This window comes from Varanus komodoensis, unplaced genomic scaffold (genome assembly GCF_004798865.1).
Source record: "Varanus komodoensis strain SLA01 unplaced genomic scaffold, ASM479886v1 scaffold38, whole genome shotgun sequence".
Taxonomy (NCBI): domain Eukaryota; kingdom Metazoa; phylum Chordata; class Lepidosauria; order Squamata; family Varanidae; genus Varanus; species Varanus komodoensis.
The window spans coordinates 2,080,868-2,104,145 of NW_025335909.1; the positions used below are offsets into that span (position 1 = coordinate 2,080,868).

At 44.6% G+C, this 23,278-nt stretch overlaps 1 protein-coding gene across 4 annotated transcripts in view; it reads left to right on the forward strand.

Moving 5' to 3' along the window:
• TANGO2 (transport and golgi organization 2 homolog) overlaps positions 1-23,278 on the forward strand; it is a 71,918-nt gene that overhangs the window by 19,574 nt on the left and 29,066 nt on the right. For 3 of the 4 annotated variants that reach the window (XM_044440495.1, XM_044440494.1, XM_044440493.1), the window contains 4 exons: positions 4,812-4,932; positions 15,478-15,566; positions 19,358-19,477; positions 20,998-21,112. In XM_044440495.1, the coding sequence (XP_044296430.1) occupies positions 4,877-4,932; positions 15,478-15,566; positions 19,358-19,477; positions 20,998-21,112 (380 nt within the window). In that variant the 5' untranslated portion in view covers positions 4,812-4,876. Of the gene's footprint in view, positions 1-4,811; positions 4,933-5,814; positions 5,894-15,477; positions 15,567-19,357; positions 19,478-20,997; positions 21,113-23,278 lie in introns of those variants that run through there. The other variant, XM_044440492.1, reaches the window with a different exon arrangement.

Genomic DNA, 23,278 nt, shown 5'->3' on the forward strand with positions numbered 1-23,278 from the left:
TCCGTGAAAGAAATCAGGAGGGTGGGTACTCAGAGGAGGGCTTTCTCTGCGGTGGCGCCTAAGTTATGGAACGCGCTCCCCAGAGAGGTCCGCCTGGCGCCGTCGTTATTTGTTTTTCGGCGCCAGGCAAAGACCTTTTTATTCAAGCGGCATTTTAACTGTTAACATTATTGTTTTATCTGGCCAGGGCGGCTTATTTTATACTGAATTGCTGTATTTTAATTTTATATTTATATTTTAATTTATATTATAATTATTTTAACTTAATGATGTGAGCCGCCCCGAGGCTTCGGCGAATGGGGCGGCATAAAAATGTTTTAATAAATAAATAAATAAATAAATAAATATCGGATAGAGGCTGTGATTTCCCCCTTCCCTCTCCCAAAAGATGGATTGAGCTGTAGAAATCTGGAACCAGATGCAGCATCTAGGTTGCATCAGTGGCTTACCAAGGAATGAGGTTGAATGTGCATGAAAGCAGAGAATTGCACCCACTGGGCAGCCAAGAAATCAAACACACACACACACACACACACACACACACACACACATATATATTACTTAGGGGCAACCCTATGGCCTCCTCGCATCTTATTTTTTAGGGGTGCAAAGTCCCAGCTCAGAAATTCTGCAGACTCGGAGCTGGGACTCTGAAAGCTGAGCCTCTGCCTGGGACCCATTGGATCCCATGTGGGCAGACCCCTGACTGGCTGCCTCCCCTGGGGCCATGCGTGCCCCTTAGAGGAGAGGAAAAGGGGTGTGGGGGGCAGGGAGTGAGAAGGTGGGTCTCAGGGAGTGCACCTATTTGTACCAGCCTCCCTGCCACATTCTCTGCCCAGCACGTAATCTAAATGGCGGAAAACGGCCATGCGCAGCACCGCAGAGATCGCCAGCGCCAGGCTTCCTCTGGGGCTTCTGATGCATGTAGATGTGCAGATTTGGACGCTTTCCTGCACCAAAGGCAGGGGCAATAGGATCTCGCTCCTACTTATTTAATAGATTTATATATGGCTAAGGAGCTTTAAAAACAGCTCTGAGCAGTTGCAGTGCCTGCCAGCACATCGATCCAAAGAGACGGTGCAGATGCTTTAAAATATTAAAAATCTCCGTGAGATATATTAATATAGTGCTCTGTTAACTCAGACAACAGAGTTCCGTGGGGGATAATCGGTTTAAATATTTGAGCGTATTTGAAATTGCAGGTGGCAAGCACGTCATAAAGATGTATTCTGTCTTATCTGGTGCTTTCTGGAAAGAATGTCTCTTTGGTGGTGGTGCCTGCTTTTTCAGCATTGCCTAAAAAGAGTGTTGCATTTTTGCTGCTTTTTTTCCTATTTGCATCTTTATACAAATATGATTGACTGATCACTTTAGTTCCTTAATTCCATGTAGTCAGTCGGCCAAGATTTCTTTTATTACAAGGTTGACAGTCCGAGATTTAAGAAATTGTAGCTGATTGATTGAATGAATTTTAGTCAATTAAAGGTAGAATCCTATGGGTGCTGAGGACTTTTTCTCTCTAAACTCCTTGTTTGGCTGACTGGGGCATGCTGGGAGTTGTAGGAACATTTTTCTATCCTTGCATGCAGAGGACTTCCCCTGTAAGCTAACTCAGTTTGCATGCATATGAACTAAAACTGGTTCCCCCACCCCAAAACAGGCATCTTGTTCATTTCTTAGTTGTTGTAGGGGGAAGCCTCTTAGAAGAGGTATGCTCCACTGAAGTACACTCTCACCCTGAGCAAAGCATGCTTCTCTTAAGATGGCTACAGTTTTTCTGAGAACCCGTTTCTGTCAATCATTTGTCTATAAAATCTCATGGCAAGCTAATCAGGGCATCCTTCTGTTAGAAGAAAATATTTTTAATCAACTAAACTTTGCAGCCTTCCTTGCTTTACACCAAGGGAATAGAAACTCATAGCAAGCCATTCCCACTAGAGTTGGCAGCATACCTTTCCCAAGGCCTTTGAAAAAATCGGCCTTAAAATAGACATTTCTTTATAGCCCAGGAACAACACTCCCTCATTTTTGGATGTCATAACAGAGTACAGATTTGTCACACATCTGTCTCCAAAGTACAAAAACAGTTTCAGTTCTTTCACTATATAGAGTTATGGTTGGAAAAGAAAGTATCATGCAAGCAGTGCTTGGAATGTGATTCTAAAAGAAATATGGAAGAAGGGAGCTGGGGTAGCCAAATAAGAGAGTTTGCTGCAGTTGTTGTTTGGGGTGTTTGTGAGCAAGGAGGCAGGAGACTCCTCTGCTCCTCCTCCTGACCAGCTCAATCATCTGAGCCAGAAGAAGCAGTGGGTGAGCAAGCAGCTTGCGGTGGCAAGAGGAGGAGAGCTCCAGGGGGCATTGGCCGTTGGTGGGGCCCTGGCCCTGTGCCCAACCTTGCCTGTCCATCACCTGGGCCCATTACCGGGCCCGTCACTCCAGACATCCCTAGCAGGATATCAGCAGCTGGAGAGTTGAGTACAACAAAATAGCGATCACAGAATGCCATCCGTATTGAGCTGAGCTGTAGCTTGACGGCAGGAGCCTGCTGTTTTGGCAGACTATTAATTCTTAAATTCATGTGAACACTTGTACGTTCAACTCCCCTTTTAACAGTAAAGGGCAAAATAGTGTGAAATACTGTGGAAAATGGCTTCCTTCTGTTAGAATTAAAAAGTGGGATATTGTGGGAGGGTTTGGTAAAGTGCCATGAAATGAAGCTCTCAAATTGGAAGTGGAGTTTGTCGTGTAGAAATGAGCAGAGATCACGTTATCTTTAACCATGTTCTTGGCTCATAAAAATAATTTAATTAGTTTTCATTAAAAAAAACCCTTGGTCATCACACACTGGGGCAAGGTTAAGTTAACTATTCAGAGCCATTATAGAGTTCAGGTATTGATTCTCATTGTCCTGTGCGCCACCATCTCTCCCCATGCTGAAAAACCCTTAATACATACAAGCTATCTTGTGGCTGTGAAACAGGCAGGCGTCTGCTTCGTCACTAGCATTCTAATCCTCTTCCAGCTGGAAGGAAAAGCAAGGTCCTGTTGCAGCTTCATTACCAGACACTAGTCCCAGTGGGGCAATGTAGAAAATACTCAAAGCCATGCAGGGGTTCCTGTTTGTCATGCTGTCCAGACGTGTGCAGAATCTTGAGAAGGGTGCAGCCTGTGAGAAGCTCATTAGGAATAAAGGACGCTAACAAGGCTGGGTATTTGCCTTTCTGGCCCTAGTGCTACCTGCTCTGCCAGGATAGCAGCCCTGCATGTTTTCAGTCACACACACACACACCCCATCATCTGCTACTTGCTCCTAGTTACCTGGAATGGGGATGTAGAACCTCAGGTCCAGGGGCCCAAGATGGCCACATATCCTGCCTCCAAATCTTCAGCTGGCCTTTGCATATTTCACCCCCTTCCAATTGGTTGAAACACTTTCTGAGGTTTAGTTACTGGCAGCAAGAACTTCAGGGTAAAATATGCTGGTATTTGGGCCCTGACCTCCTTGTTCATCGCCCCACATTGACGCAGCCCTTGAGAGTGCCTCCAGCGTTGAGTTCCGCCCTTGGGCAGCAAGAGGTCCTGCATACTTGATTCTGAGGCACAAGATGGAATGCAGGGCCTTCTGCCTATAAAACCTGTGCTCTTCTGCTAATTGATGGCCTCTCCTGTGCTCTGATTACCTGTTGCAATGCTCTCTGCACCCTGTAGGGACCATTTGGGTGAGTTACACAGGCCTGATATCTCTTGCCACGAACTCTAGTTTGCCCTCTGGGCCAAACCGGTGCAACCTGCAAACCAGGATCACAAGCCAATGCTGGGAACGTATTCATCATGGGACAGGTGGGAAGAAGGGGGATGGAAGATGGCTGAGGCTCCCTTCAGTTTGTGTCTTGGTGCACAGCACTGATTCCGAGTGCTGATGTCTAAATGCACCTTTTAATGGACTCTAATGTATGTATGCGTATCTTGTTTCCCCTTCCACTCACTTGATAAACATTATGAAGTGTGTTTTCTGCATCCAATGGAAAAACTTCCTTGTGTCTAGCACTTTTCAGTCTATGCTGCAGAACCCATGTATGTTTCATTTGCATCCGCGTTTTTGCATTTTAATGTGCCGAAGAGTCATGCCCTGTGCCGTAACTGTGGCTAGTGAACAAAAAACTAAAACTGTTAAGCCTGAGTCTTCAGGTTACTTCAGGCAATCCTCCAAGCCATAGTATGGAAAAAACTGACTGAGTCTTGGGCATCCTGACTCTTTCACCCCTTGCATACTTCTGGTTTGTGCCCTTTCTTTGAGAGAAACATTTGCTGCGATGGATGTCTGAACTGGTCAAATGGTGGTTTGTGTGTGGCTTACCTCCAAAGCAGAACTGGAAATCATGACTTGGACTGGGTTCCCCATTCTGGTTTGGGGGTGAACTATGATTTGAACAGGTTAGAAAGGGAGAGTTTAGTACACATTCCTGGAGGAGGGTGTATTTGTAAATCTGTGTCACAAACTAGGTATTGGAAAATTGCTTAAACCAGCCTGTTGTTGGCTGCTTCTGGACTTGCTAATATTCTGACACTTTCCTCTGCCTGAGAATCTAAATTTTAAATTCTTATTCAAAACGTTATTATTTTCAGCAGTGCCAAAGGTCTACCTTCAGAGGCATGCCTATACATGCATCCCTGAGAAATATACATCCGAAGTCCTGTTCGTTATTGTCATTGTTAATGACAATAGTAGGAATTTTGAGCTCTGTGCAAGGACAGAAAGCTGGGTTTGTGTGAACATCCAAGTCACATTGGCCCTTATGTTTCATTTGCAGGCTGCTGCAGTATGACGTTTCACTGACCCTCTCCGCAAGAAGTACAGCTTTCTTCTCCGTTACCCATGTGCATTCTTTTCTTTAAATTCGATCCACGACCTGTTTCCAAAAATGCATACAGGTAATGTTCAGTGTCCGTTACAGTCTCTTATCTAAATGTTTGCCACTGCAGCTGCTGGGATATGAAAAGCCATTCGTGGGATTGCTTGTTGTGTTCACTTTGTGACCTTAATCTAGCCTCTTATTTGTCTCCTAAATGGAAAATGGACACCATTAACGGAACATCCGTCTCTGTTTCTACTGCCCAGAACAGGAAAGAATGGCGTGGGCAGCCGTGTTTCTGGCACTGTTCCCATTCTGTTTAGGGCAGCCATTGCCAACCCGGTGCCCTCCATATGCCGCTCCCAATTAATTGTTGCTGCTTCGGAAGAGGGAACCCTCAAGAAGACCAAGATGCAGCATCCCTGCTGTAAATGAGAGAAGGTCCACGATGCTGTAATTTTTAATCGGGACCAGAGAAAGTTTAATATACCTCCTCACACAAGTATTTTGGCTCATTCTACAGAGTCCTTCCCCGGCCATTTTACTCCAGTTTTCCAAGAATTTAGCCATGGAGCAAGTCACAGTTTTTAAAAAGGTGGCAAAATCTGTTAAACCACCTCTGATTATTCTTATCAGAAATTCAATTTGACATACTGTGTGTGTCTCTGCATTTTATGCAACTAATTCTTATTTACATTAAGCCATGATTGTTTCCTAGCCAGTGAACCATAGATCCGATTGATGGATACTGGTCTGGCTCATCCCAAAGTTTCAGAAGTAGGTGACAATAAAGCATTCTTTAAAATCAAATTTGTAACACCTGATGAAGACAAATGTTTTAGAGCCCTGCTGACGGGAAAGCTTCCTTAGTTTTTAAAAGTCATATTTTCATCATGTTGAGACTTCAGGGACCTCTTCTGGTTTGCCATCTCTGAAGGGTTTTTTTTTTTTTAAAAGGTAGAGGAGAACTTGCTGGAAGAATCTAGCACTGAATCTAGCAGTAGTTACTGGCAGCAGTTACTGGCAGCAAGAACTTCAAGGTAAAATATGCTGGTATTTGGGCCCTGACCTCCTTGTTCATCGCCCCACATTGACGCAGCCCTTGAGAGTGCCTCCAGCGTTGAGTTCTGCCCTCGGGCAGCAAGAGGTCCTGCATACTTGATCCTGAGGCACAAGATGGAACTGTGGAGACCAGGGCTCTAGTCCCCATCCTGCCATGGAGCTTGCAAGCTGAGCCTCACCTGCTACTCTGGGTTGTTGCAAGGATAAAATGAGGAGGAGGAGGAAGGACCATGTCAATCACCTTGAGTGCCTTGCAGGAAACCTGGGAGGATATTAAAAAATAAGTCACTAAATCTGGCAACTGCATAAAACATCCATTTGGATGCTAATTGCTACGGAAACAGCTACTGATGATGAAGAAAATTAATGGCATCCAGACCTCCTGCCTCAAGCAAACAGGGGGCTATAGTTCAAGGGAAAGGGGTTAGTTTCTCTCCTGCTGTCTTGAGCCTGGTTACTTTTGCTCTGTCTGGCTACGAAATGTTGGCGGCTGTTGCATTTCATTTCATTTGACCCAAAGTTTCACAATCCAACCTCAAAATGAAAAACAAGGTGTTGCAACTTGGCCCAGTGTGTGATACTTTTGTACAGTAATTTTCAGTGTGGTCATCAAATGCCTTTTGAGTTAGCGGATCATGTTTCCATTTCAGTCAAATTTACCTCCAGGGTAAAAATATGCATTTAATGTTTTTGTTTAACACATGATATATATTTTTAAAGCACACAGTTTATTAAACAATAATTTTAGAAATGTGACACACAGTATGATTTTTTTTTAAAGTAAGGCTACCAGCATCATAACAAAACTTGTAAGATAAAATTAATGAAGTATATAATACGAGGAAGTGGTGCAAAATTGCTTAAACCATAAAGACAACGAGAAAATGACAAATCCATATGCCAGCACTAAACTTGCAATATAGAAAATGTTTTGCTAAAGCTCAGACAGCGGGGGGGGGGGGGCTCAACCAAAGGGATAAAATAACCATAGAAATGTTTTGATGTTCACAGTATAAGGCTTAATGGTTTTATTAAAGGGAAATGTCTTATTTCTTGACACTCCCTGAAATTACCAGCAGTATTTGCCAGTTCTAAAGCTTACAGAAAGTGTGTGTCATCACCAAAGTGAGAAATACAGACAGTAAGTCAAGCTACTGTTCTTCTAGCTGTTGTGCTCAGTTACGAAGCCTGCTTGAGCTAGCAATTGCGTGGTCCAGACCCACACTTGGCTGCTGTTAGCCGCATAGGAATGAACAGTGCAGTCAGGGTGCAGAAAGGCTGTGCGTTGCATGGGGATGAAATCTGCCTGAAGCCCTATTTTGTGTGCCTCTAGGTCTCGGCTCACTGCCCCAGAAAGGGCTGCCTCATCACTGATCAGAAAATAAGACTTTTAAGGTTCCAAGCACTCCAGAAAGGCACCCTCTTTCTGCAACTCTGAGCTGGGGGAAATCCAGCCGGGGGCCAAAGAACTTCAGGGCCTTATGGGGGACTTCTGCAGACCTAATCTAGCCCACGGGCCAGAGGTTCCCCATCTCTGGTGTGGGCGTTACTGGGCTAGACAGAATCGGCTGTCTAATTTTGTATAAGGCAGCTCCCTGTGTCTCTCGGGACAATCATAGTAACTCATGCGGACAATAATCTGAAGGCGTCTCCAAGCCACCAAAGCAAAGCAGGTCATTGCCTTGGCAGGGGCCAGGAAACATGGACTGACCCTGGCAAATGGGGCCCAGCTAGAGCATGTCTAGCTGCAGGTAGACAAAGGGATGCAGGTGGCGCAGTGGGTTAAACCGCTGTGCCGGTTGATCGGAAGGTCGCTGGTTCGAATCTGCACAGCGGGGTGAGCTCCCGTTGCTCCATCCCAGCTCCTGCCAACCCTGCAGCTCGAAAGCATGCAAATGCAAGGAGATGAAAAGGCACCACTTTGGTGGGAAGGTAACAGCGTTCCGTGCACTTGGGTGTTTAGTCATGCTGGCCACATGGCCATGGAGACCGTCTCTGGACAAATGCTGGCTCCCTCAGCCGGGAAACGGAGATGAGCACCACCCCCTAGAGTCAGGCATGGCTGGGCTTCATGTCAAGGGGAAACCTTTACCTTTTTAGAGCATGTCTATATGGGTAGGATTTGGGTATGAGATTACTCTAATAGTGGAAGGCTGCCATTTGTGCCCGTGCCCTGTTTGTGGACTTCTCACAAGCATCTGGTTGGTCCCTGTGGGAACAGAATGCTAGATTAGATAGGCATCCAGTTTAATTGAGCAAGAACCTTGTTTTCTTCAATGAGCTGCTGCGAGGTATCCTTTTTGTTTTGTGTATGAATGTTTCTTATTTACATTTGTGTGTTTTCATAAATCCAATTTTTGTAATACAAATTGCTACTTTTTGTAAATACAGGTTTTAGATTTATGAGCCATAATCTCATAATCTTTTTATGGAACTGAATTATATCACAGGAAATGGCTCAAATGGTTTCTCATGTTTCCATCTCTTTTGCCTCCACATTAAAAAGTTGCATAAATCTTCACGCAGTTGAGGTTATGCAGCTATCTTTGGAGTTCTGTATAATTTATCTGGAAGATGATCACTTTTGCTGCTGCTCCCTGATATGGCTTACTTGAAAAGGAAGAAGTTATTTAATTAACACTCTGAGCTTAAACCTTTCATTCCCCTCTTCCCCCATAATTCCAGGTCTTTGGCTTCTGACTTGCGTTGGAGACTTCATGACCATGGTTTGGCCTCTGTGACTGTGACTGTCATGCATGCTTCTGCATGCTCATTCTTCCTTCTTGCTCCACGTCACTCCACCTTTTTGCTAATTGCACTTCACTTTCAAAGCCCATATCAGAAGCCACAGTTTGCAGTTCAGGCTGGAGACCTTGCTAGATGGACTCCACTCACTGAAGTTGCCTCCATCTGATTGCAAAGGATCCTCGACCCTTGCCTTCTGTGCACCCTTTCCAGGAGCCCAGAGAGGTAGGAAGTGATCTTCCACCAGTCCAGCTGCACACATGCCTAAGTCTGGGTCCAGGCTGGGTTTTACAGTTGCCCTCACTGCATACTGCAGTTTGCACGGTTTACCCAAAGTCAGGGCTGTGGAAGCACAAAGCCCGTTCGCAACAGTCAGGTTGCAATGCCTGAATTACGCCACTGTGTTCAGTAAATGATTTGGATTTCAGATGATTCCAAAGAGGCACGAGTTGCCCACACCAGCATGTGAACATGTGTGGTTTTGTGTATTTGCTGTTCTAATTCACCTGACATTGGGCAGCGCCAAGCTGCACCAACCATGTTGCCCTAGTACCTAGCACTGGCTGAGGAGTCCATTCAACGGAATCCCATTAATCCATGTTTAATCAGGCCCTGGGTTTTCTTATTGTTGACTGTTTTAAGGGCACAGTCCACTCCAGATGCCCCTAAACCTCTGCACCCAGAAGATTAAAGGGATCCTGTGCAGGCCAGAAGAAATGTGGAAGCAGAGGGTTTTTTTCTGCATTCTTTCCATCCTGCAAAACTTTAATTTGGATTTAGGGTGCCTTGAGGCAGTAGGGATGTTATGCCGTGTCATCACCAAGGTATGTGATATTTTGTTGATGCTAGTTTCCCCTCCTTGACCCTTGGAATGCTTCTTAAGTCTGTCTCTGGACTTGTTCTCTTGACCTTGCAGACCCAGCAAGCACAACGGCTGTGGGGTAGACAGAGGGGCCCGTTATGACCCAGTGATTTTCCAACCATGTAGTTGGGAGTCCAAAAACTCACTGAAATTTAGATGTTGCCTGGAGACTACAGGGTTGTATTAGGAATTGCTTAGACATCTCTGCATTGTCTGCTTTTATGTTTTGTACATACACAGGTTTTATCCAGTGTATAATTTACGTTTTTAATCTTTACAAACTGCCCAGGGAGCTTCAGCTGTTGAGTGGGATAGAAATATAATAAGCAAAATGACATATTTGGAGAAATCTCACTGATCAGATTATCCTCTTCTTTTTCTCTTTTCCTTTATGCTGTTTCAACATTGGCAGAGCAGTCCTTTCTGCAGTGGTTGTAGTCCTAAGAGGCTGGCCTTTAGAACATTAGCAAGCTGCATCTCTGCACCCCAAAGGGCAACCCAGTGGGTGCTGCCTAGGTCAACACAGATGGCCATATTTGACTGGTGAAAAGGGTTGGGGAGAAGAACATGGACTTTCTAGGTAACAGGAAGGACAAACGGTTCATGGAAATACACTGTGATGTGGCTATCATGAACCTTCATCCTGTGATTGCTCAGATTGCATCACAGACACCGAGGTACTCTGGCCGGATACATGGTCATTTTTATCCCATCCTTCTCACCAGCTTTTTGCCTTTCATGATATCCTCTCAACAGCCCTGTGAGCCCTGCTAGAGAGAGAGAGAGAGAAACAGAGTGAGTGAGTAGCCCAAGGTCACCCAGCAATATTCATGGCCAGGTGAGGGTTTAAACCCAGGCATCCCCCAGTTCGAGTTGCCTTACATTCTTTCTGTAGTGTCAGTTTGTGTGAATCTCAAAGGTGCAGAACCAAAAGCTGAATTCTGCGGAATAAAGGCTGTGTGCTGAAGTCCAAAGGTCATTTCAGCATTCAAGATGCATTTCTGCTCTCATTGGAATGGTTAAATTTTGGGCAAAATGTTAAGCCTTGTTTCCTAAATAAAGGCAACATCATAGCATTAACCTATCTTTCTGCTCTTATTTGTAAGTCTCCCTGTTCTTCTTCCCACGGATTAAATAGATTTGACACACAGAAGTTGTTTCAGAGTAATGCATTTTTCAGTTGATGTATTTGGACAGAGTATGAATAAAAATGATCTAAGAAATAAGATGCAGTGCCTTGCGGGGGCCTGCAGGAGAGGCAACTAGAATCTCTAAAAGGTGCTGCATGCAGGGATGTTCTGAAACAAGGGAATCTGCCTTGTTTGAACTGGAAGAATTTCGTTGTACTTCCGATCCAATGGTAAAGAGCAAGTCAAGTCAGGGAGGAAGGGTTGTAGGATTCCATCTCTGAGGCGGACCACAGTTCGCACACAATTATTTTAACAGCCACTGACATTTGTAGAACAACACACGCCCCAGAGAACTGATTTTCTCTGAACTGGGCAAATTTCATAATTGTAATTTGTGTGCATTGTGGCTTCTAAATGCCGATCTGTGCAAATTTCATTTGCAAATAAAGGAAATTCGCAACCTGAGGTCTGACCTACACATGGATGTCGGGGAGGAGACTCAGCTTACATTTCAGTGAAATGCTACAGCTTAAGAGCTGGGGTGGTGGTTAAGCAAGGGTTAGAGAAAGCTGGCTTCCTCTGCATGTCCGTGTACCTGGGAATAATGTCTATAAGGCTGAAGGTGTGAGCGATCAGCAAGAATGCCCCCAGTTGGGATTTGGTTTAAGCTTCAGATTATGGTTAGGGTGAGAAATTTGGGTCCTCCTGCACATCCAGGGGGTGTCACCCCTGGTTCCTCACACATCCCCAACTGTATGTTCATGGAGCAGAACAGAGGGGAATTAAAAATTAGGTGAGCTGATTCAAATCCATCAAGCTCACTGCTAGCCCATGGTGTCGTGATAGTAAATAACTTGATTTTGTTCCATTAGCTTGCCAACTTTTGCAGACTTGACTTAAAACCTATAGAAGTGATGGATTTCTTTTTAAAAGGACGATACAGATAAATGCATGCATTCTCGATGCTTCAGGAAGGGGACATAATTTGGTAGTAGAGAGAATGTTTCGAATGTTTAAGGTCCTGAGTTCAACCCCAAGCTGCTAAAGGCAAGGCTGAAGAAAAACCCATGCTTGGAATTCTGTAGGTTTATGTCCAGCCAATGTAGTCTTTGGCTTTTGGACCAGGGACCATCCTTTAGCCCGAACATGCATTTGGGAATCCACGTCTTGGCTGCCTTTGTGCCTCTCCAAAATAGTTATATGCTTATATTGCAGCTGTTGGCATTCACTTAGGGACAGGTTGTGATCTGAGGGTGGGACCATCCCACCCTATCAGTTAAAGGCCAGTGGTAGAGGCTTTTCAGCTCAAGGGCTGAACTGCAAAATGGGAAACGTCTCAGACCCCATTCCATCTGAAGGCATGGCTGAAGCCCAGGGGGATATTGCCATTTGAAGCCTGGTTGGAAGCAAGCAGAGCAGGATTCGCGCAGCTCTGCTCCTGGATGTGCAGGCATGAATCAGTCTGCAGCGCTTTAAGAGAGCATCCCAAATTCCACGGCTCTTCAGGGCCCTTCACGCCTGTAAGAAGCACAGCTCAATGCATTAGAAGGTAATGAAAGGTTCGTTGTTTTTCAGTGCCTCTTAGTGCACATCAGCAATCTGAGATGATAGCCAAAGAAGTTTGTACCAATAGGGGACCGCTGGGGGCTGCATCCCCCCCCCCCGGCTCAAAGGTTCCCCATCCCTACTATAGACACAATCTAACTGCATATAAAAATGGTCTGACTTGATAGAAAGTAATTTGCTGTGCTCCTAATTGCATTCTTCCCAATTCACAGAAGTTAGCCCTGCCAAGAGTGTGTTTTCCTGATGTGCAAACTAATGAACAGATATCCTTGCCTTACTTTGCTTGAGCCACTACTATTTTTAAAGACCGTGTCTGAAAATCTGCAGTCTAGAGTTGTTAGCTCCAGACAGTGCCTCCTCTCTCTTAGGTGATGGACCTTGAAACTTGCTAATGTACTAACAAAAGTGCCTTTTTCTGCAGTACAAAAGAAGACACCAAAAAAAAAAAAAAAAAGGTTCCCTTCTGGAGGTATTTTTGGGGGGGGCAAGAGAATAACTAGGACAACCTTTTAGTCCAAAATATATGTGTACTGGCAAATCAGCTAGTAATTGAGATTAAAGATATTCTGAACTTAACTGGTTTAGCTCATTGATTAGAAATGTGTAACCATTGTAGCCAAAGTCCTCTCTTCCCATGAATTACTGTCCACTTTTATAGCCTCTTTTAGATCATCAGAATTACTTCATAATGAGCAAATATATTATAACTAATTGGCTTAAGAAAGCAGACTGCTTCAGAGGTCACCCTTGAATGTTCGAATTGTTGTTTTTTGAGTAACTTCTCACATTAAACCTGGAGGCCTTTTAAATCTATGCTTCATTGCTCAAATGCAGAAGAGGGCAGTGCTTGGCTCTTATTAAACCCTGGCTTTCGGAACTGTATCTTTTGGTTGCAGTTTGAACCCTTCATCTGTGGGACAACACATTCCATATTGAATGGAAGTATTTCTGTACTTGATCGTATAATAGCGAGTGGACAATACACCCCACCTTTCAGACTGACTCTGTATGGACATACTAGCATTGGGTCACCCACTCCATCCTAAGAAGACCAAGCCGAAAGCCTGCCTCAGTGACAGGGAAGCTATTTCAACCCAAGGGCTGGATTCACTTTGGGGGAACCTCCCAGGGGCCATTTTCCAATGGAAGACAGGACCAAAGGCAAAAGAGCTGCAGTCGAAGTTGCAAAAAATACCAGCATATCAAAGCTTAAAGCGCGAATGGCCTTAGGAGAGGTACTTCTGCCTTTTGGAAAGAGAGGGTGGGGAAACTACATGAAAATCAAGAAATTACCAGATAAGAGATTGAAGGAAAGGACATGGCTAGCCGGGAAGGTTGGTGGGCTGAATGTGGCTCATGGACCTGAGTGTCCCCATCCCTGCTCTGTCTAGTCCAGCATCCAGCTTCTCGCAGTGGCTGACCAAACGCCTCAGCGAGGCTTCTAGTTCTGGCAGGCCTGAACTTCAGCTCTGAACAGGGGCTGATTACAATTTGGGTTGGGAAACCCAAGTTGCTGGCAGTGTAGTGCTCCCAGGACCAGCTATAAAGCCCTATTGCCAGGCCGTTTCTGGATGGGAAATGACGTTGCTTGGAAATTGCTGCTTCTACCTGTTCATTTTCTCTGAAATGGGGCTGAAAAACAGTTCTGTTATCAGGTCGTTGCAGTTTCTGTTCCCGGTGCAATGAATTATATGCTGGTTAAGACCAGCTTCCTAATGACAAGAAGTGATTTCTTTGTGCGTGTAATATGTTTACACAGCATTAATGGTTGGTGCTGGTTAAGTGCTTATACTAGTGTAAGATGATACATATGTCTATTATGCATGAATCTTATTAGAGGAGAGGGTATCAAGGAAGATCCAGGGACTGGAAACAAAGCCTTGTGAGAAGAGTGAAAGAACTGGACATTTCTAGGTTTGAGAAGACTGAAGGGACTTCAGTATTCCCTGAAGGGACATAAAGGCACTTTTCAAGGATTTGAAAGGTGGTCATACAGAGGAGGGCCAGGATCTCTTCTGCATCTCAGAGTACAAGGTACAAAATAATGGGCTCAAGTTGGATTGCGAATGAAGGAAGGATTTTCCGTTAGAGCAATATGTCAGTGGAACTAATGGCCCAAGGAGGTTGTGGGCTCTTCCACACTGGAAGCCTTGAAGATGCAGCTGGACAGGCATCTTTCAGGAGTCCATGACTGAGCAGGAAGTTGGACCCTATGGCCGTATTGACCCCTTCCAATTCTGCTGTTCTGTGTGTGTTTGTCCTGGGGCCCTCAGCATGGGCATGCTGTATAGTGTATTAAAGCAGGCTTCCTGTCAAAAAGATTTTAAGGCTATGGTGGAAAGTCTTAGTAGTTTCTGCATTTCTACTGAAAGGAATAGTTTGTGGTTGTCCAAACTTTTCAGAAGTCCTCCATCAGTGGTACCAAGAAACTGACAGTATCTTCCAGTGCGCATGAGATTAAACTCTAAACAAATACGCAAAGGAACCTCCTTTGCTTTAATAGCCAAGTGAACCTTGGAGCTCAAAGGCCAAAGAGCCACACCAATATGGGTTGTGTTATCCTCCGAGGCTTTCTGCTCATATCAACTGCTCTTTTGCTCATTTCCTTCTTGGTCCCTGAGTTCAGAGAATTGCATTTCTGTGTATGTCTTGGGGAGAGACAACCCTTTTTTCTGTCTCTAGGCATCTTATATCTTTAGCTGCTTATTGAATTGCAACATAAACCAGATCTCTTCAGCCTCCCCTCTGTTCATTTAAATAGAGAAAACGAAAGAGAAAGTAAAAACTTTGAAGTCCACTTTTTATATAAGCGGTGCTAACTTAAAGTGAGGATTGTGCTTTCCTGGAAGTTGAACTCTCTGTCCCCCAAACACCCTCGAAATTCTGGAACTCGCTGTTGGGGCTCAAGAAGTGACAGATGCATTAGGTCAGAAGCCATTGGGGTCGACCTTTGCCACTCCAAAGGACTCGATGTATGTGGCAGTGTAGAGATGGTAATGCAGATGGAGGTCATTGATGTTCAGGTCCCTTGTCTGAAGGAATTCTCCAATATAGCCTGACCTCATGGGCCAGGAATGCTTCCCCTGTTTATATACAGGAAACTGTCATAGAACAGAGATGTACTAAGTCTTGAGATGGAAATGTGGCTTTTTCTAGTTGGTATTTCATGGAGCAGTCCTCAGATCATCCAATAAGTTCTTGTTGGTAATCTACTTTTCACCTTCTAAGTCTGCGGTATTTTCCGATTCTTGTTCTGCAGGCTTATCCTAGCAGCTAATCGAGATGAATTTTATCACAGACCCTCGAAATCAGCTGACTTCTGGGACAGCAGCAGTGAGATCCTCAGCGGTATGTAGCACATTTCTTGACTGGTTACTCATTTGTTTTCTTGTGTTGCTCAAGGTAAGATATATTTATTGCATTTTTATTGTTGGTTTTATGGATTGTTGCAAGCTTCCCAGAGAGCTTCAGCTGGGGGGCGGGGGGGGGGGGGGGGGGAACAGAAGTGAAGTATTAATGAGTTGTCCTCCTGCTCCCGTTTTTAATCTCACAATACTCTTATGAGGAAGGTTAGACTGAGAGGCAGTGACTGGCCCGGGGCTACTGAGTTGGCTTTCCAAGGGCAACCTCATGGCTGAGTAGGGGTTTAAACCTGGGTTTTCGTAGTTCTGGTGCAGCAGTCTGTTTGTTGCCCCGCACTCCTCCCAGATTCGAACCGGCGACCTTTCAATCTACCAGCCCAGCAGCACAGCGGTTTAAACCACTGCACCACCTGCAGTCCCTCCTCCTTTTGTATCATCTTTTAAAATTATACTTGTGACTCTGTCGGGCCATGTCCAATTTCTTGTAAATTTATAGTATGAATTTACTAGAAGAATCTATTGGAATGGGTCTGTACCATGAGCTGCGATGCCATTTTCAAGAGGGTTTCTAAGACTATTGTGGGACTATTGCAGGCCCTGTTTCATGAAAAAAAAGCTTGCAAAGCACAGATAGCCATGAGAGGAAAAACTCAGATGCCATAGTTGGGCAATGCCCTCATTAGGTCCGAAAACGTCACAAATCTTTGTGACCTTCAAGAAGGGGGCCAAAAAGTGGGGATGAGGGAAGAAATAGGTAAAGTCCAAACATCTGGCCAGTTGTGACCATGAGATCTGTTGTTTTAGACCCAGTCTCAAAACAGAGACTTGCAAACTGAATGAATCCTTGTCTGGGTTCAGACAGCACTATAACCTACACTCAGAGGTCGAGAATGGGTTGAGTGTCGGTTGCTGTTAAAACATGGGCTAGCCACGTCTTGTTAATCATGATTAACCCATGAAAAGAATCCATGGTTTGTTGCTGAGTTATGAACTATGGGTTGTTTACCATAGCTTGATAGCATGCATGGGCTCAGACAACACATGACTCGTGGTTCAGTGACAACCCATGCTTGAACCCATACGAGTAATTGGAACGGAAGTAATTGTGTTGCTTGAACCAAGTCATTGTTAACTGTTGCAGGTAGGACAAAAGCACTTAGCAGGGCTTTCTCTGTGGGAGAACCAGTGGCTGATCTCATTTCTGAAAACCTAAATGCTGGCTCTAATTCAGATTTGCCATTGGCCTTGGGCAAAATACACAGGTTCCAAAATCAGCATAGGGCAGAATTGCAGAGAAATATAGTATAATCAAAACTGGATATTAATCAAGGTTAAGTGTTGGACTGGGAACCTGGAAGATCCAGGTTCTTGTCCCCACTCAGCCATGAATTTGGGTGACTTTGAGCCAGTCACTTTATAAACCTACCTTGCAAGGTTGTTATTGTAAGGATAAAATGGAGCTATGTAAGTTACTCCGGGTTCTTCACAGTAGGGAAAAGGTGGGATAGAAAAGCATTATTGTTGCTGCTATTGTTGTTGTTGCCGCCCGGTGGTGAGTATTATCTAGTCACTGGAAGAATGTAACCCTCAGTGCAAAATCCTTCTACAGGTGATAACAAATCTTCTTCTGGTGGTAGATTTCATTGTAGTGGCAAACTCCTTTTGTGCATTTTGGTTAGTTCTAATAAAAGTATCTCCTAACTTATTGGATTTTCTTTATTGCTTGTGTTTGTGGTTGTGTGCATGTGTGTTTGTGTGCGTGTGTGTTTTTACACCTTACTCAGCAGCGTTTTCATTTGACACCTGAAATCGAGTGATTTCAGCCCTAGTTAAAAATAATAGAAATGGATTCTCCTCTCCCATAAATGTGGTGTGACAACCCATTTTTCAAGTGTACGGATTTGGCAGGAAAACCAGAAAGCTGCACTCTTAAAAGTATTTGTGTGAACTTGCCTTTCATCTTTAATCATACAGGCATTGATCAACAGTTAAACAACTTCACACTGAAGAAAAGAGAGTTTCTGAAGTGTGTCCTTCCATTGCCTTTTATCAGTTTGCAATTTACAGACTGATAAACAAAAGCAGCTCTCCAGTATTTTCAGCTTATTAGCCTCATTCCTGGGAACTTTCTAAAAAGTTACTCAGCCTTTTGTCCACTTAGCTCTCCCTCACACAAGCATCTTTTCTCTGCCTAGCCAAACTGAAGAGCTAGTCTCACTATGCACATAAATAAAAATGAGGCACAGGCAGGCAAAGCATAGTTTTAAAAGAAAAAAAAAATAACCGTGCAAAGATTTTTCTCTTATGCTTGATGTTGTTGTCATTGGCAGAGAGGAACTGTATGGATAAATCATTCTCTCAACACTGCAGCTCCTTTTACTTTCTGAAAGTCTAGCTTTCATTCCAAATTCTTGATGGATATTTTTTCTCCCCTTTTATACCGATGCATGGCAGAAAAAAAAGCCGCACACTTTGATGCTGAAGTCTGAATTTTAACAGAATGTTAGCCTGTAGCAAAATGGGGAGAAGCTAAACCCCATTTTTGATGTGTTTACTCTGTCTCTCTAAGCTTTTCTGTGCTTAGTTTTTATGAGGCGAAAGTGCCTTGAATTGAAAATATTCTCAAGGGTGTCAGTGGTTTAGGTTACATTTATTGTGTAACTAACGCCCTTTGAATTAATCAGGCCTTTCTTTCCTTTTTGTCCCAGATGAAACTAGAGGTCCACACAATAAAGTGAAAGCAAGCTCACTAAATAAAACGGTTGTGCATCTGTCTGTCTTCTGTCTATCTTCTGTCTTAATGCAGCCTTGTTTTTAAACTGGCCAGGTTGGCCTAGGTGGCAAGGGATTCTGGGCAGGCAAATGAGTGGGCTTGGCAGTAGGAGAGTTGCTCTCTCCATCCCTCGTCCACCAGCTTGCTTGGTTTCCACTGCTGGCTCTGAAGGAAGCTGGTGGATGGAGGGATCGCTTGCTCCACCTTTCCTCTGCCACCCAGAACGCAAAGCAGTGTCTTCCTTGGCCAACCCAGAAACACCCCTCCCTTGGTGGCCCATCTGCTGAGTTTCAGGGCTAGCCTGGGAGGACAGACAGTCTCTCCCGCTGCAAGAACAGTACAGAGGAGTGGCTAGTGGGTAAAGGATGGGGTGGAGCATCCCTCTTTGACTTCTACTTAATAGAAGCTTGCTTGTTCATTTCTTGCTTGCCTTCTAAGAAACTAGCAATGCTTTAGCAGGCATTTAAGAAAAAATCTCAGGGCAATTTTCTCACCTCGTCATACAAGGAAAAGAACCCAGTATTTATTATTTATTAAATTTGTTTGGAAGCCCCCCATTAACATTGTGCTCTCTGGGCAGCCATTGGAATAAACACTGCCTCTCTGCTCTTTCAGCTTCTGCTATCCTTTGCTAGCACAAGGGAAAGTGGGTGCTTCCGAAAGTCCCCCCACCCCAAAAAAGTGGCAATGCTTGTTTGCAGAATAGGATGGGTCAACAGAGCCCCTTCTTGCAAGCTCTGCTGATCTGCCTTCTTCTGGAAACAAGCATTTGCGCTCATTTCTGGGGTTATTTTTGGAAGTGCAAGCTTTGTGCCACACTGGCCGTGGTTCCTGCTAGCACGGGGGCGCCTTCAGATGCTTCACAAGACTGCCTCCGTGCTCCTCTCGCGGTGCTTGCCCTGCTGACGCGCGCTGGCAGCTGAGAGGATCTGTGATGTGCCTTGCTTCACGCCGGCGGAACCCTTACATCCTTACAGATGCTGTTTGTTTTATTGGTACTGCAGGACTGGATATGGAGGAGGGAAAAGAAGGTGGGACTTGGCTTGGAATCAGCAAGAAAGGCAAGATGGCAGCCTTGACCAATTATATGCAGCCAAAGATAGACAAGAATGCAAAAGGAAGAGGTATGTATAAGGAAATGGAACGAATGCTTGTACCTTGAAGTATGCAATAGTAAATCCTTGTAGTGGAAATTCATTCTGTCGCAAGCACGTTCTGGTTCTTTCCTTACATTTCCTACAATGTTCTGAAGCCTAGAATAGCTTCTTCTGCATTATTAATCCAAAAACATACTTACTTATAGAAACTAATTATAATTTGCCCGTTAGGGTGAATTTAGAGATATTTCTATATGTGATCCACAGTATATAAAATCTATTAGATAATAAACTCTCCCAAAATGGCATACAGCAGAGCATAATGAAACAGTGATAATGATTTCATGTATTACATTTCTATAACACCCAATGGCCAAAGTTCATTGGACAGTTTACAAAATAATTCTCCAGGCAGCTAACTGTTATTGGAATTTTAAGTAGCAGGGGAAAGTTGGTTTAAAACAGTAAAGCAAATGCATTAAGACACAAATAAAACACACAAAAATTACTGAATGAAAACCAGCCCAACATATTGATTTATGGCAAAGGTCTGCTCATCCAGCAGAAAGCACTTCTTTGGAAGAGCTGTCACTCAGTGGTCGATCACGTGCTCCGTACAATCAGGGCTGCTGTCTCGTACCCCTAGCTAGAAGGAGGAGGCTGCAGATTAGAAGAAAGAGGATCCCGTTGGAGAGGCCCTACAAGCCAGAGGAGTGCTCAGGCTTTTTCGGTTTGGTGGGCCCATGTTGAATTTTGAGAGGGTTCTGGGAGCTCATGCAAAGTGGGGGCCGTGGTTGGCTGCCACGCTGCTCATGGTCAGTCCTAGAAACTCACTTTCCAGAAGGCAAATGCATGTGACCTGAACCAAGCAAATCCACAAAAGAACTGAATATTCGAAGCAGAATCGCTGGCATTTGAGCACCATAACATAAATCCACTCTTTCAAATGTAAATGGTGGTGGTGGTGATGATGGACAGCCCTTGCTCTGCAGCAAAGCCGGCTCTGTAACGAACAAGAGGAAGTTGAAAAGTCTTAACAGAAATAAGAACCAGGAAGGGCAAACAGCAAGAGTTTGAAGAGTGTCTGATGGGCGTATGTAAGCATTGGGGGCAGGGGCAGTGTATCTTTCTGGCCTTTTGTGTTCACACACACATTATGCAGTGTCTGCTTTGGAGACCCAGCTTTGCTGGTCTGGAGGGTTCCCACCACGGGCCCCCTATGGGCTTAAAGCACACGTCTGCAACCGAGTAATTGTGCATAATTTCTGCCTACTGGAAAACTGAATTAGGGAGGATTTGATGAGGATTGCACAGCATTTTCATTGAAGCAGGCCTGCAATATTTGAAATGGTGAGCAGTGGCCACTATCAATCAACCTTAAGTTATCTGTATCCATGCTTTGCTCTTGACAAGCAGAGAGTCTGAAAGCTTATTCGTCTCTGATAGATGGCTGGGCTAGCCCAGTGGAGTGAAATGCCAGTTTTCCTTATAGGAAATCATTTGAGCAGACTCTAAATCCCCCTTTTCCCCACTCTTGCTCCTCGCAGGTGCCCTCGTGACAAATTTTTTGACGACGGATGCGGACAGTTACTCTTACTTGAAGAAAGTTGCCTTAGAAGGACACCTTTACAATGGATTTAATTTAATAGCAGCAGACTTGAAGTAAGTCTATAAAATCTCCACAGTTAAGCAGCAAAGGGGGTAGAAATGCAGGGACCAGTGGAGTGCGTTTGACTGATGGCACTCACTGTTCATCAGAGGGGCATGTGCCATAGCAAAGGCTCTAACTCATGGGGGGGGCATGTGTGTGAATCCAGTTCTTAGGGATTTCTAGGGGTGTGTGAGGGATCCACTTTCTCCAGTTTTCCCAACAGATTTGCTCAATCTACTTCTTCCGGTAATTGACACAGACTTTACCCTTGAAAATCTGTACATTTGCAGGCTCATAATGCATTCTGCGGTATTGCATAAAATGAACACATTTGAAAAGTGTACAAGGGAGAATGTGTACGGTCCAAAAAGGAATATATGTACTCCTTGGTCAATGAGCACTGAAGTGCATGCCATTGGAAGAAGCCACCCAACAGGCACACTTCTTTAAATATGCAAAACAAATCTGTAGCAAGCATGCCTATGGAATAGTCACTAAATAGACTGGAGGCAGGAGAAAAAGAATCGAATCAGAAAACTCTGTCACTTGTCGCTGCCTGCCATCTATCCAGTTCCAGAGCTGCTAGAGAAGAGCCTCAAACATAGACGGTACATGTGGACACACAGGGATAGTTAACCGGTGCATATAAAGCAGCCCAGTGACACCAGAGCGTTGGTTCATCTCAGTGTCATTCGCACGGAGTGGTAGCGTCTCTCCCGGGTCTTCCTGGGCAGGACTCTCTTCCAGCCGTGCTAGAAGATGCCAGGGATTTCATCGGGGACCTTTTGCATGTGGATCCTGTGCTCCGTGATGGAGCCCTGGTCCTTGCTGCTGTGATCTGAGGAATGGGATGCTTGATGGAAAGAAAAGGCATTCCTCTAATGAAAAAGGACACTCTAACCAAAGTCTGCAGTGCTTAAAGGCACAGAGGTCTCTGTGGCTTATTGCACTGAGGGAGAGGGTTCAGGACAGGAGGCAGGCAGGATCAGATAAACTGACACGGCTGAAGGCGGCAGTGATGAGTAGCAAAGGGATTGCTCTCCCCTCCCACGGCCAGCGCAAATGGTCATAATTTTCTGGCAGAGTCATCAGGACAGGCAACTTGGGAAGGCGAGAGAAAATCAGGAGCAAGAGGAAGGAACAGGGCGTGACAATGCGGTCGAAGGCAAGACCCGAGCAGGCAAAAGGGCGCAACTCGGGCTCCAAGTGGTAATTGTCCATACCCAGCGGGGGCTGAAGTCAAGCACACTTAAAGTATCATCTCCTGTGCTTGTGTAGGATTTCACAAGGTTTTCTGAATTGATCATGAATACAGAATAGGAGGGCAGCGGCCGGCTGCTGTCGTGAGCTCTGCAGAATTCTAATTAATGGAGGAATTAAGATCTCCATCTGGATTTGCAAAGCCTTTCCAGGAGAACACGCGAAGTATTGTCTTTCTGCAGGGTCTCACCCGATAAAAGAGCACAAAGCGAAGTGTCTTGGTTTTGAGAAATTAAAGCAAAGAAGGAGGGTATCCATTGTTTGGGTATGTAAAGCTGTTTAGCTTCTGCGACAGCCTTCCTCAGACAGATTGTATTAGAGCATGATTCCCATCATTCCCTAGTGGCTCATGGCTAATCACCATGCTGCTGCGGTGATGGGACTTGTAGTCCAGCCCATCTGGAGGGTGCTGCGTTGGTGAAAGCTGGTGCACCTCTTTAAATGCCCTGTTCTAGTTCTATGGTGCCGTACAATTTTAAGATGGGACTGTGAGATAAGACAGACATTTGTGTAGCCCTTGTAGGGGTGTAAGAAGCCACCACCGCCACCAAGCAGAGCTTTTACTAAGCAATTAAAAGATTCAGGACCTGGGGACATAGAAAATATGTTGCATGTGGCCATTTGTATCTATACATGGAAATGTAGAAAGAATTCCTAGGATTTATTGAAACTTCACACGAGGCAGAGCCCAGAACCCCTAATGCCAGCCAATTAATTTCTTATCCAAATCTAGGGGAGAAAAATAAAGTTTTCAGCAAATTGCACCTTGGCCCAGGTCATTTCAAATCAATCAAAAAAGGGGCAGAAGAAGATTGTAACCTGTGGAGAGGGGAGAATTAAATCTTCCCTCTGCTGCTTTAATCCAACTTGAAAATTGCAGTCTGTAAAGCAATTAAGCTAAGGAAAAAGCTTTGCGT